Here is a 15,621-nt window from a genome sequence, read left to right as displayed (position 1 = left end):
GTTGAACCAAACAAATATTGATTTTCCAGATCAGGAATCAAACCATTTACAAACCCATCAGCAAACAGCTGAACCTCGTTGTCAATATCGTTATAGAAAACCACAATACAAATAAACCAGTTTATATTCCTGCATTGTAAAATTTATAATAATTGTCTCCTTGCATGTTTATTAATGATGCTATGCTTGATTTCTTTTTCTTTTTGTCAATTTCAAGTAATTCAGAGGAGTGTTTCTTAGGATAAATATCTCTTTGTAAATGTTGATGTCTTGTTGGGAGCTTTATTAATGGATCTGGCGTATTATCACTGCAGCTGAGTGTCAATAATTTAATGAAAATACAGGCCGAAGCGTGTAACTGGAGATTTGCAGTGCAGTTAGTCTTTGGAATCAACCTGTCGAGCTGGTCAGTGAGGATGGATGCTTTTGTTCAGGGCTTCCAGGCCTCTTCACTAATGATCCATTCAGAGCCAGGGGAGTCTTTCCCAGCAGCAAAACAGCTGTTATTTACTGTCTCATCAAAAATGAAATCTATAACCGGAGGAGTGAAGAAAAGAGGAAAACAAGGGGAAAAAATCCACAGATAATTACAGACAAGAATCTGATTAATCCTTTACTTTATGTTTATGAATATCCTCCAAAAAGAAGATGGCTTTTCTTTTAAAAAAAGTTCTATGTTGGCAACAACTTTTTACATATTATCTATTTAACTTATGTATATAAATAAATCAGATTCTCTTAGCTGAAGTAATCATAACCTTTATGCCAAAAAGTAAAGGACTAAAGACTAAACGCAAACGACACAAATCACTTTGAAGCCTTTCCAAATTGACAATCGTGCACAAACACTTGAGGAAAGTGACTTGCCATCCCTCTTTTAACTTGTGTTCTCATGTGAAGCGGTTTTATGGGGGTCGCCATCTAAAAGGGTCAAGTGGTTGGTCTTGAGTCCATCTTCCCACACTCTGGTCTAATCTGCTTGGATGCCAAAGTGTGGTCTGGTCTCCCGTCTCCATCTGGGTTTCTGACCTCAGTTCCTGTCAGAGACCAGCTGTAACCGTGAAGGTACGAGGAGATCCATCTCCAAGTTTGGCCCAAGCATGCAGCTTTGACAGCATCCCAGCACATGTGTAATAGTACATTCACTACCACACTACCTATTTAACATAATTGTTGTTATAGATGAGTCACATCTCTGTGTACAGGCAGTCCTATGGTAAGAAGTCTAACAAAGAGCAGCATGGGAAAATGTCTAATAATAACAGTTCAGTTTAACCAGTTCTTTTTTTGTACTATAAATGAATTTAGCAAATTTTTGATATAAAAAAATAACAAGAAAGGATCCCCAATGGAAGCTGATTGAGCTCATTGGGACAAAAAATGACTGAAAAGCATCCAGCTGGCAGCTTGAAAAACTGAGCTGTCTCTGCAATTAAGCAGGCATACAGAAAGACTTTCTAAAAACGCCCAACTCGTTTTTCAATATATCATAAAAATCCATGTAGAACACTCTCAAGTTGTCAGATTATATAATGCATGTAAATGCTAACAGTTATTTTTGTGATGAAATGCAACACATCTCTTTATTTTTTGCCTGTTTAAAAAGAAGGATAAAATTCTAACTGCAACAGAGGGAAAGAGGAGGAAAGAAATGTTCATGCCAAGTGCTGATAATAACCAGGGCCTTTAAGAGCTGCCAGTCGAGTTCCAGATATGGAACAGTGAACACACAATAGACTAGATGCAGGAGCTCATTTAGGATATAAACCTGCAGTTCAATTATTGTGTAGTCCCCTCAAATTCTTTTAAAATGTACAATCTAATGCAGATTGTCAAGCAGTGGTTTCAATTACTCATGATACAAAATTACATTTTTAGGAGTTCTTGTTTTGACATCTGAGAAAAAAACAAGGACTAGTCCTGGTCAGCCTGGACTCTTAAGAAAAATATCTCTTTTTATATGAACATAGTGGAATTATGACAATCAAAATTCACAAGCAGAACATAAATTCCCAATAAGGAAGCATCGATGTTTAGCACTTGTGTTCTGTGAAGCTGGAAAATGAAAAATATGAAAGACCCACTCCAATAAAAATAATATTTTTTGGTGTTTTTAACATGTTCTTGTAGAATTTTTCTCTCATGCTTCTTCTAGCCATTTTTGTTTAACCAGTAATGTTAGCCTGGGGTTGTGAGCGGCTGTAAGCTAGCAGAAGAGAATGTAAACAAAGGCATGATGGGAAATGAGCACACCGTAACCCTGTGCACCAACAGAGGTGAATTTCTAATGAACTACTCATAATCTGCAGAAACTATACTATACTGCACTGTGCTATGCTGTACGGTACCATGCTATACTATATTATACTATAATATACTATACTATACTATACTGTGCTGTACTATTCAATACTATACTCTGCATGGTATACAGAGGTGAATTTCTGATGAACTACTCACACTGCAGAAACTATACTATACTGTTCTGTGCTGTGCTGTACGGTACCTTGCTACACTATAATATACTATACTATACTATACTCTGCATGGTATACTGAGGTGAATTTTTAATGAACTACTCACACTCTGCAGAAACTATACTATACTGTACTGTGCTGTGCTGTACGGTACCTTGCTATACTATACTATACTATACTATGCATGGTATACAGAGGTGAATTTCTAATGAACTACTTACACTTTGCAGAAACTATACTATGCTGTGCTGTACAGTACTATACTGTACTATACTATGCTATATGGTACTGTACTATACTATACTACACCACACTATACTATACTGTGTATGGTATACAGAGGTGAATTTCTAATGAACTACTCCCACTCTGCAAAAACTATACTATACTAAGGTATACTATACTCTGCGCCGACAGAGGTGATTTTCTATTGAATTACTCCTCCTTTGGAGTAACTATACTATACTATGTCACGCTATGCTATACTACATTATGTCACGCTATGCTATACTATGCTATGCTATGCCATGCCATGCCATGCCATACCATACCATACTATGCAGAGACAAATACTAAAATGACACTGTATTTTTATTTTTTGGCTAAGAACAGCATAATCACAATTAAAAGACCACTGGAAACAATTTTAAAACAGATCAAAAGAGAATTGGAATTGGACTTTAAAAACAATTTCATACGGGGAAGAAAAAATAATGATTAAAAACTGAAACACATTAATATACTGGAATTATAACAGTTACTAATCACAAGCAACATACTTAACATAAATGGCCAAACCTCTGACAGCATTCTTGGTGAATACTTTTGCTCTGTGAGGCTAGAATCTAAACAACCTGAAAATACATTCTGACTTTAGAATCAGGAGGAATTTCAGACAGCAGTCATGGTCCTATCCCTCTCTGTTACTGACCTCAAACAGCTGAATTATCTCATTTATGTCTAATGTCTTTGGATGTGACAAATAGCATAAAATAAATACAGTATATTGAGGATTATTATTTTTTTTTGCAGAAAGGCACTTCTGTAAGAGCAAACAAAATAAATGATATGTGAATACAAAACATTTGGTTCTACTAATCACAGATGGAACAAAATGTTCTAAAAAAAATGTAGCTTTCTGCTTTCTAGAGGCAGCCAGAGTGTCAGGTGGCATTACAGTGGGGTCTTGACAGACTTTGCTCAGTGGGATTCCCTCCTCTCCTCCACTCGGCAGCAGCTCTGCCGTTTATTGCCTTTGTAAGCATTTCTGCTACTCCAGCACATCCTCATCTTGTAGATGCCTATTCCAGCCATCCAAAATGAGTTTTCCTCTGCTCTCTTTCATCTATGTGTGAAATGTATTTCCTAGATTTATTTGCATCGCAAAAATATACAAATACAAAAAAAAAAAATAACCTGACTTGATGATGAATTAATGTTTCTTGAGCATAAAGACGTGTCTTTTGGCACCAAAATGTGAAAGCTGGGATTCTTTATTAAATCTGCCAGTCGTTTTAGTAAAGTATTTGACTTTAAATAAAAAAGAACCAGGCAGATGAGGTGCTAAAAACCTGAATGCTGCAAATCAAATAAAAAGACAAACGCTGGTCATTAAATTTGTGTGAAAAGATGCTTAAGATTACAGATCCACTCAAAGACGGGAGGATAAAACAACCACTTGACTGACTGAAGTGCAAAGCTGTCACACACTTAAACACATGAAAGCACATCCTCCTTTCCAACCCCATCTAGAGAAAAAGTGTATCCTCCGCACCCTTTAGTCTCATCCTATTCTGCAGGGGGATTCTGGGAAGATCATCCAAACGCAGGTCTTAAAAAAAAAGAAACCCAGCACGCCAAAAAAAACATTTCCACTCACCGCCTCAGAGTCTTCAAATCCATGCAGGTACAAGTTATCGTACATGGAGGAGAGAGAATCCCAAAAGCGGTTCTTTAGTACAAAAGAAACAAAAAGATCAACCTGTTCCGGAGAGGATGGATGGAGAAGACAGATGAGAGACAAAACCCGCAAGCAGTCTCTTTCTCCATATGAAGGTAGCCAACAAAGAAGATAGAGCACACCAGAACAAAAAACAAAAAAAATTAAATACAAAAATAAAATGTCAAAAAAACGTCTTTTTTTTCAGTGCTGAACTGGATGCTATTGCCCACAAGGCGAGCGTGTATTGGCTCCCATCATCAGGCAATCTGGCTATCTCATGCGGCAGAGCAGACCAAGCATTTCATCTGCCGTCCAAGCTCAAATCTCACAAACCAATCCCTTCCTCCAGTGTGGGGCTGATGACAGCGGCAGGATGCAGCCCTCCCATTGGTCGGGGGAGGCTCCAGTCAGCTTGGCTGACTATGAATAAGGAAGAGAGTAAGAGGGAGGCAGGGGAGTCTGTGGCTTCAGAGCATCATTAACCACCAAGCTGTGCATGTGTGGATGAGGGCGTGTGAATTATCTCTCAAATAAAAAAAAAAGAAAAAAATTCATTTGCAAAGACAGACATCTAATCTAAAGTGAACATTTGAGTGACAAATACCAGTGTATTTTGAACAAATTGCAAATGCACAAATACAAACAGAGCTTCTTTCTCTGTTGTTTTTATTAAATGTATATTAAACTGAATCAGAGAAATGTAGGAAAATAATAAAAAAAATGCTCAGTTTGCTGTGAACTTGAACACCTTTGATGGTGTTAAAAAAAGGGTTTTGTTAAAGAAAATTAAGGCTTTCCTTCATTTATTATTCTTAATGTTAATCATCTTTAAAACAATGAATTACAGTTATCTCTTTATATTAAACTTAAAATGTACTTTAACTGGTATGAATATGATGTTTTTTGTGTGTTTACTGAGTATATTTCTGAGGCAGAGTTTTACATTAGACTGAAATAAATGAAAAAGTAAAGCATAAAATCTGAGTTATCTGTTTTTTAAGTAAATGTTAATAGGAAAAATACATTTTGATGTTAGATATGTTATATCTTAAAGTAAAAAAATACACATCATGACAGAACAGTTATTTTTGCTCAAGCAACTCTTATTAATTTATGTTTTTAAGCCTAAAGTATAAAGTTTTTAATGAACAGAAGGGTTAAATTTGGTCATAAAATATTCAAATGGGAAAAAATGGAACTGAAATTGATTTGAATATTTCCTGTTGCAGATAAAAAGACAGAAGTGGAAACACAGCGCCCTCTACTGTCATGTGAGGCGATGCTTCCTATTTTATTCCATCAAGTCATTCATAAAATATGCACGACTTTCAAAAGCCAATATGAGATTGGATATTGTGAAAGCGCAACATCTGAAACTGTTAAGTGTTTTTGTATTTGTGTGTACACATTTGTATTGACAAATTAAAAAACATAGATAAAAAAGCAATACTTAGTTCAGAAAAGTGAAGTCTGATAACAAGTCCTAATGTCAAAAACAGATAAAATAACAGTAAACCGCTTATTCGTTAATTGATTTTTGTAAATAAAATGTATTTTTTAAGTATTTACAAGTGATAAATGCATTTTTTGTTCCTCTTACACTGTAGATGTCGATTTGATTTATATTGCTTCAAGTCAGGAATTTGACTTTCGTAAGCACTTCTGTAATCGTTCAGACATTTTCTGAATCTACTGAACAATGTTCAGTGAAAAGCTCACAGTGATACTACAGACTGAGAAGCTAAAAACCAATAAATATCTGTGCTTGGACAACAGCTGCCGGGCCGCTGGGGCAATCTACATGAAGACACTTGAAATAGAAAACACTGAAAGCTGCCTGAAGAACAGCTTTGGGGAAAATTTACTTTTTTTTAGTTCTTAAAGGTGAACTTCATGGAGTTATAAAAACAAAACAGCTGCAAATGCAAAACACAAATCTATTTTTTCCTCCATTGATGATCTATTTATTAGACAGTCCCCAGGGTTTGTATATTTATTCAGATGACTGCGTGGATCCAGCTGTGAGCCCAACAAGCAGTTCACGAATTAAAGAGCTGCTGAGTTTGACCTACATAGGAGGGATTAGCAGTGTGAAGTTCTTTCCTTATCACTTTGCAGGCGACAAACAGAAAAATGAGGTTAAAGGGATCTTTTAGCAGGATGTAATACCAGCCGGAAAACTGAACTAATTTTTTTTTTGGTGGGGAGATCATGGATGGAACAGATGCAAGAATGGTCCAAGAACTTTAGTCAGACTCTGCTGGGAATCAGTTGGGACTAAAAAGGTCGTGGTCAAATCCATCATGAAACACTAAGAAGTGCTCCACAACTCACTACATTTTATTATATTTATAAGCTGTAAACAAGATGAAGGTCCTTTTTCCAAACAATTATAACACTGTTGGGTTCAATCTTTAAGCTCCTTATCTAATTCCCTCTGATATTATTTTGTATTATTTTGAAAAATAAATTCTTCTGATGTTTATATTAATTCCCCTTTTCATTTGCGACCATAAAAATATCAGGATAACAAATTATATTTTAATCAAATGCATTTTTTGGACATTTTGACCAATTCTCACTAATTGTTAAGGTTTTGAAAAACTGATTTGTGTTTTCTGCAGAAATAATATTCTGTATGTTTTTATTAAAATGCAAATACTTTTTTATAATTCTACTTCAAAAGAAACAGACAAGAATGCACATTTGAAACACTTCGTAATCAGTGGTATTAATGTACTCTTATTATTTAGTGCTACCAAAAGTCTCACAAGGAAATTGAACCTGGTATAAACCAGCGATCTACAACCTGCAGCTCTAGAGCCACATGTGGCTCTTTTACCTTGTCATTGTGGCTCTTTGGTTGAAAAAAAAAATAATAATAATTTTAAAGAGTAGTAGTAACCTAAATGTACATGAAAATGAGAGTATACCGAAATATACTTTTATTCAACTTATTCATAAACAATTGAAGGACAGTACATATCACAAGTCAAACTAAAACATTTTGACAGATTTTTGTGCATTCTATACCACAGAAAAATAATTGGAGGTCAGTAAGTACAACCAGAATTAATGTGGATTCTGGTCCATTTTTGAACAAAGTAAAGAATATCAGATGTGCCTTATGGTTTGAAAACTATGGTATGGGTCACCTAATTAGCTGTGATAGTTAGTTTGACAAATTTCTGCCTGAGACGCCCAACAAACGGTAAACTAGACCGTTTTGGGGCTTTTTTGTTTTTGTTTTTTTAATAACTGCTGACATCATACTATCTACTTCTACATTTTGCTGCATTGAGATGATCAAAACTGACACAGGGTGTATTTTATTTTGAAAGGAAGTCACGTGAACCTCTATCAAAAATTATAAACTATTTCATATTTTGAAAAAGTCTGTTTTTTTATTTATGTTTAGGTTTTATTTATGACAAAAAAAACAAAAGTGTGTTTATAAGAATATATAATAGCAACAATAACTTAATAACAAACCAGTGTTTTATTTTTTTAAAGGGTGAAATTGTAGCTTCTACTGGGTTGTAGACGGTAGAAATCAATCTGATGATTCTGACTCCTGCTACAATATGACAAAAAGCTAATATATATGAGCAATAATACCCATAAATGTTCCTGTGGATGAGCCAATTATGATTTTGAATATCTAAGACATATCCAATAACAATAACCGAATCAACAAAGACAGACTTTTTTCTTTTATTTATTTTTTTAAGAGGGATCCCTGCAGAGGCTGCCTCCCCCATCTGCAGTGATGCAGAACTGAATGAGTCTGGAGCTAACATCTGCTTTTATGTCCTCCTTTCAGAAGGCACAGAGGCTGGCCCAGAAACCAGCCGGGCATCTGCTCACCAGCCTTGCACAGGAGCGTCTGTCCATGTGCATGTTCGTTTTTTAACTCACCATCGGGAGGGTCCAGCTCTTCACCTTAAACCACTGCTCTGCTCAGCATCTCATGCAGCAATTTGACTTCTGAATGTCACTGTCTAAATCTCATTGATGCGCTATTCATAAATAAAATTATGTTTAAAATGTGGATTGGGGACAGTTTTATTACCATTTGCTAGAAGGAAAAGCTTGAAACTTATTATAGTAAACTCAAATTATGTAATAATAAAAGGATTATTTTGTCTATTTCTTTTCACAGCACGTGACTAAAGAAAGAGGCCACAGCTGGAGGAAAATGGATTTGTTCCTGCACCACAACAATGCTGTCAGTGAAGCAGCTTTTGCTGCTAAAAAAAAAACAAACAAAAACATATGATCCTTCAGCCTGTTCAGAATTTGCACCGTTAGACTTTTTTTTTGTCCCCAGAGTCACGTATGAACCAAAAAAACATCCCTCACCTAGAATTTGAGGAAAAAACAAAAGTACTGATAGAAAAGGGCACAAACTGATGATCATAAAGAAGGGAGAAATCAAGTAAAATGTTTTTAAAAAATCTGAATAATTGGCACAAATGTTATATAAGCTCTATGATACAGCCTTGGCCTGTCTCACTTCTTTCACTGGAGAATCTGACGCAAAAAGTAAAGGTTTCTTTTTCTGAAAAGAAGGAGGAGGCGCAGTTTGCTACTAATCAACTTTCAGGGCTTGACCTCTATTATTGAAGGGCGGCTGTTGCCATGGATACACGAGGGAATCAAAGGGAGCCCACTGGCTCCTCTTCTCACCTGATCGACGATCACACTGACAGTCACAGCGGGGGTGTTACAGAAATCTGTGAGCATGTCATGAGGAAGGAGTGGGCAAGAGATTACATTTTATCCTCCGCTTTATGTTTCTGTCTGGTTTGTTTTTATGTTTGATCTTTATCTTTTGGAAATGTGCCTTTTTTTATTCCTGTGAACCACAACATTGTTCCATTAATACAGTGGGAAAACAATTTCAATCAGGTTCATATGAGCTGCCTAATACCAAAACAATGATTTTGTTATAAATGCAATCTGACCTATTAATACATTTTATTAGGGTTTTTCCAACACTGTTTGATTTATTTGATGTTTATACTGTGGCCGATACATAGAGATATATAGAATACAGAGTTTTTGGGCTAATTTAAACTGCGTTTGTCTTTGAAGCAGTCTCAGTTCCCTTGGTAACGTGCTTGCAGGTTGTAGAAGTCCTCGATGAGTCCTGTCTGTGACACGAACAACAGAAGGGACCAAATACAAGAGCCAAATCTAATTTTGTATTTTTTATTTTTTAAGGGTCTGCATTCAAACAGCTCGGCCTTTATGAATATTACATGACTGTTGGATGCTTCAGAAGCAGGAGAAATTCCCAAACTGACACAAATGAAGGTCATTTATTCCCACGGCGGTGGCCAGAAGCTCTCGTCTTGATGACTTATTATCTGATGTCAACGCCTCCTTCACTTGAACATTATTTCTAAAGGCCCGGTCGCACAGGATTTGACGGCCATGTCACAGGTAAAAAATTGGGAAAATTTGCCACACGCACTTAGACGCACCAACTTTATGCATGTTCGTGGAATAGCAGTGATACAGACGCTGCAGTCCATTCCACTGCCAGAGCACTCCTTAATTGCATGTAAACCTCCTTCTATCAGCCGCTAAACAGACGCTGTAAGCAGTGGTACAAACACAGACCGGCCGGGGAAACGGCTGTTCTACAGCCGTGCACGAACCATAATTTCAGCGTCCAAGCACGTGTGCCGGCGTTCGCTCCACGGCCCAATCTCGCAATGAAACTGCTGCTGCACTGCTGTTCCACGGCCATTGTACTGCTGTACCACTGGTACCTCACGCAGTCACCCGGGGTCTCAATTTTTGTGCAGTTCAAAAATTCTTTCCACGGGTAACAGCGGCCAAATTGTGTACCGCGTGTATGCGCGTCTATTCCACTGCCACATCTCGGCCATTGCACTGCTAATATCGTCTGTACCACAGGGATGAAATTTCTTCCGTGCTCCAGCAGCGATATGACCGTGAAAGCTAGTGGGACCGGGACTTAATGATCGGATGATAAACTGAGGTCGGAACTAACAGTGGAAAGAGAAATTTCTTTAAGATGTTTTCTCTAGGTTTTACTCAGTATTCCAGCAAGTGTGTAATAAAAGCATCTGTTGCATTTGAATTTAACCTTGGTTCCATAACAGTCTACACTTGCTAGGTTTTCTGATTCTTTTTAAATGTTTTGTTTGGCCTGTTCACTGATCAGTGGGTCACTCCATAAAACGACATATTTGCACATCTTTTTGCTTTTTTAAGGACATTTTTCTACTTTAGTCCTGTGCTCTTTCAGCTCTACATCTTCATAGACTCACTATATATTTCCATATGTGCCACTTTTCTCTGGTATTGCGGAATCATCATACTATCAGACAACTTTTACTCAAGAATTTCAACTTGAAAGATACCAAGACCTTAAAATGTTTTTAGAGCTTGGAGTTTAGAACCTAAAACTGATTTCACTTTATGTGATGTTTATTGACTGAACCTTTGAACATAATGAGCCTGTGTGATTAAATGTCCCACCTGTCTGAGAATGAAGCTGGTGGAGGTGGTGCTGCCGTCAGACCTCTTCAGTCGACTGCGTCTGGAGTAAGTTCCTCTGTTCACCTGAAGGTGCCAAAACAAGAAAAACCAAGTCCTGTTATTGTCATAGGTACAGTAAATCAATCTATTAAGGAAAATATTTAAACTATTTTTTAGTATTGAAGCTTTGCCATAATTTAAAGTAAGATTAATCCCTTCACTTACAAATCTGTGGAGTGAAATATTGCCCATTTTGTCAATTCATCATATGCCCCCCATGAGGGCTGCATTCCTGTTTGTCTTCCAACAACCCCTACTCCGGCATGCTCCAAATGACTTTACACATGATCCACGTAATCAGGAATGAGTAGGGTGATTATATCTGGTAAACAGGCATGATGCTAGTGTCTAACAATGGTATCTACAACAGGAGTTTGGTAGGTCTAAGATGGAAACAGCTGTGGTGATCAAGGGAAGGCTTCCTTCTCACTGATTGGACTGCACAGTTCAAATGTGGGGCAAAATATAAATAAAAAAAACATAAAATACTATCCTGCTTGAATGACTTTAAACTTCACCTCTACAGTACTGAAACTATGGCTGTAAAACCCAATTTATTGATTGTGAGTTTGGGTAGAACAAAGAAAAACCCAGATGATGAAACTGTATGTGGAGATTTCTCTTTGATGCTTTTATCTGAGCTTCTAACATGTTTTACTCAACTTGCTATTAACTCAAACAGATGAATGTTAATATTTTTAATATTTATAACTGCATGTCACTTCATTGATATATACTCAGCTGCTCAGGGTGATAAGACATTTTCTGACACCATGGTAGTGATCTCGAGGACTTTCTCCATGAATGCAGAAATTCTCACTATTAAGTATTAAGTTTCTTAAAATCCTGTTAATTTTGGTAAATTATAGAAAGAATAAAAATAATACTAAACTCTAAATTTGTTCATAACCCCAACAGTTGTCAGCTGGTCTGTGAGTGTTTACAGAGAACAAAACAAGAATATCATATGATTAACTCTTTTAGGGAATCTGCAGAATTTTCTTTTTTTTCTTGTCGTATACTCAATGATGTAAGTCAATATTTTTTTTGAAAACATTACAAAGTTCACCCTAATATAGAACTGTTTCAAATTGTATTATCTTTCCATCCACAATATAAGGAATACCACTTCAAACCAACAGAGGAGAAAGAAATAACATGATGTAACACCAACCGAGACATATTAAAAGCGTCCAGTGGGGATCCAAAAAATGTGGTAAAAATGTACCAAATGCAATTTTCAGAATCTAAATCTGGTGCAATCTGACTGATTCAGGATACAGGACTTCTAAATTAACCATATTTTCCCTTTACTTCATGGGATCATGATGTGTATCTTTATGTTTTTGTTGTGTCATCTAGTTGAGGTTATTAAATTATGACCAGGTTCTGACCAAGTATGACCAAGTACAAACTACTGAATATTAATTACTTTTGTCAGTAACAGAGAAACATAACAAATCACAGATCAAATTTTGTTGATAAATTACTTTTATAGATTATAGAAACCCTAATTACCGTGTTACTCAGGTTTGGTGCTGTAAAATCATTACAGATGACAAATAAAACAAATTAATTTGTGTAAAAAATAAATGAAACCTAGATTCATAAAAATAATTTAAGAACAGTTACTGTCATATGTGGAGGCGTGCTCGTGCAGTTTTGGAGATTTTCCAGTGCTGTCTGAATAATAATGAAAATGGTTTGTCTTAGAACATTCTCATACAAAGTCATTGCTTTAAAAATAAAGTTAAACACAAGACAAGGGTATCTTGTTTGTGCAAGCTTTTTTCCTTTGAGAATTTGTTGAGTCAAAATTGGTGATAAGTAAAGAAACTTAATTACAATTTCATCCATTAACTCAAGTTAAATCATTTTATCTCCTTTGTCCTTTTTAAACTCAAGGGCACCTTTCCTTCAGCTGCCCCATTAACATCTCAGACCCCGGGCTTGGCGTTGCTCTGGCTCCATTCTGACCTGATTACATGAAATCAATCTGTGACAGCTCTCTAGTACGACCAAGGGGGGAAAAAAAACAATAAATGCACATTTCTTGTTTTCTCTGACCTATTTTTCACATCGCCTCACCTGAGATGTAAGAGGAGGGGTGTCATGTGATTAATATAATTTTTCTCAGCTTCTGTAACTCTGCATGTGTGGCATCCTGTCCCATGGTGACACTAGGAAGCATCTAAGGCGAGGTGAAAGCTTTCATATTTTCATCATCTGCTCCCATTACCTCATGTCCTTTGAGCTTTAAAGAAGAAAGTGTAACATGAAACCTGTTCTAATAATGTGGCTGTGCATCAAAAGACATTATATATTGCATAAAAAAAATCTATTAGTAAGTCTGACTGGTGCAAGACAAAACACCACAAAACTAAAACAGGGATGCGTTCCCAAGACTCACAAAAAATTCAGGATCACAAAAAACTGCTTGTTTAGAGGTTTGGTATCTTTTTTTAGTCTTCATAAAGACATTGATTTGCTTTGTTGCCATGAAGTTTTACCTTTTACTGCACATATTGCCTTCTTTAAAGAGCAGATTTCCACATAATAGGAAAATTATAGAGAAAATATGTCTAAACATGACCTAAATATTTTTCAAAACAATTAAAAGCAACTTTATTTCTCTATTTTTGTTGCATTTTTAAAATTCAATGCTAAAGTCAACATAGAGCAGAAAAACTTTTTTAAAAAAATCTTTATTTGTGAGGAGAAAAAATTCTATTAGGGGAAGTTCATCAGAAAATGTTGAATTATTAAACACAGTTTAATTCTCCTTTTTAAATAATTTAAATCCTTCTTATACTGCAGAACTTCTGCATTTTCCTTGAATTTAAGGATTTTGTAGAAACATGTAATAATACAATTATATTATAAGAAACCAGATTAGTGGCATTTTTAGATTTATTTAAAATATTATAACATTTTTGGCAATATTTGTCTGATATCTTCAATTAACGTTTATTTAGGCAGTGTTCTTCAAAAGCCTATATTTCAGTACCTGAAAGACGGGCTTCGGCAGCCCCTCTCCTAGCCCGTGTCGGGTGTAGATGTGCCGGGACATCTCCGCTAGTTCGTCGGTCCAGGGCGGCGGCTGCCGCTCCGCACCGCTCCATTGGAACTGCTGCGGTTCCGGTGCAGGACAGTGAACCGCTGGCTCCAGTTTCACTCCGGTTCAGACCCACGAACAGAAAGAAAGAAGAGAAATGTCTGGTGCTGGCCGCTTTTTCTCCCCCTCTGCCTCATAAAACGGCACGGACAGCTGCCCAGCATCAAACACTGCTCAAATCTGCCCATTCACTCTCTTTATAACCTGTGCTGCGTTCGGGAAAAACAAAAACACAGCTTAAGATCAACTTAAACTTGGACTAAGAAATATAAAAGTTTATATCAGCTATGAATCTGTTTTTATATAAATAAATAAGTGTATGGTATAAAGTATTTACCACATATTTTCTTAATCATTTTTAAAATAAGCCTCATCTTGACATGGGAGGTGAACTTTTCAAGCTGCAAGTAAATGCACCACACTCTCGTAAGATAAAAGCGGTATATGATAAAAGTGTTTGATCATAGACACCGCAAATGGACAACATTTTCAAAGCGTTCTGCGTACTTATTAAAATACTTTATGCATCCAGACAGAAAAAAAAATAAACTATACAGTAAAAAGTTATCAATACAATATAAAATTGACTATTAGTGAACTGAATGCAGCACAACGTTGAAAAAAAAATAAAAGCTTGATAATTTTTTTTTAAATATGCTGGCCAGGAGTAGCCTACATACACGTGTTTTTTTTAACATATATATACCCAATTTATATTTAACTATTTACAGCATGTTTTTGAATGGCATTTGGCTAAAGTAAATTCTGCCGTAAAGGTAATAAAAATGCAGAATATATTAGAAAAATTGGCTAAATCAGATAAAAACTGTTAACTCATTTTTATTTGTGGAAGATTTAGATCCCTTTTAAAAAAATGAATTTCTTTAAAAGGTTTAATGTAATTGTCAATTATGTTTTAAATCAAACTGATATATAGAATCATTACACATGTCTTTTTTTGTTCTTGATGAAGATGGTGTTTAGATAAAGAAAATTTTGATAATTTAAAGTGCTGCAAATTAACCAAATCAGGATGTTTTCATCAAATGTATTCAATTTCTGGAAATTACACGTGTTACTTTGCAATCACTATTTGGCTCGACCTATTTTATATGAATCACAGCATCATTTTAAATTATAACAGAGGGCATATCAACCTGCTGCACTGCATAGGTGTTGTAATAGAAGGCTGGGTTGCTTTGACAGCTGCATTGTTAGGTCTGGTGTGCCTCATCTCTAGATTAATATATGAATGTTCCATTGGGTTCGTGTCAGGTGGATTTGCTTTGATTCTGTGCTTTTTCACTTTTTCTCCAGACTAAAATCAAGATCCAAATGAAATATTCATCTGTGTGGTGGCTTTTTTTGCCGACTCATTTTCTTTAATGGATTTTGCAAGACAATCCTCATACAGTTTCCTTTAGTTTCCCTTTTTAGGAAACGTGTTTGGGTACAGCACTCTGTGAACAACCAGCTTGTTTAGCATTGACCTTTTGTGGATACGCGTAGTT

At 36.0% G+C, this 15,621-nt stretch overlaps 1 protein-coding gene across 5 annotated transcripts in view; it reads right to left on the bottom strand.

The window, feature by feature from the left end:
- cacnb4a (calcium channel, voltage-dependent, beta 4a subunit) overlaps positions 1-14,290 on the bottom strand; it is a 35,518-nt gene extending 21,228 nt beyond the window's left edge. For 4 of the 5 annotated variants that reach the window (XM_024286310.2, XM_024286313.2, XM_024286311.2 and 1 more), the window contains exons 1-2: positions 14,003-14,290; positions 10,936-11,019 (exon numbers count right to left, since the gene is read on the bottom strand). In XM_024286310.2, coding sequence (XP_024142078.1) covers positions 10,936-11,019; positions 14,003-14,065 — 147 coding nt within the window. In that variant the 5' untranslated portion in view covers positions 14,066-14,290. Of the gene's footprint in view, positions 1-4,356; positions 5,071-10,935; positions 11,020-14,002 lie in introns of those variants that run through there. The other variant, XM_024286315.2, reaches the window with a different exon arrangement.
- Between the last annotated feature and the right edge of the window lie 1,331 nt (positions 14,291-15,621).

This window comes from Oryzias melastigma, linkage group LG21 (assembly GCF_002922805.2).
Source record: "Oryzias melastigma strain HK-1 linkage group LG21, ASM292280v2, whole genome shotgun sequence".
Classification (NCBI taxonomy): domain Eukaryota; kingdom Metazoa; phylum Chordata; class Actinopteri; order Beloniformes; family Adrianichthyidae; genus Oryzias; species Oryzias melastigma.
Note: the sequence above shows the minus strand (reverse complement) of the source record. Positions and strands in the feature narration are given on the sequence as shown.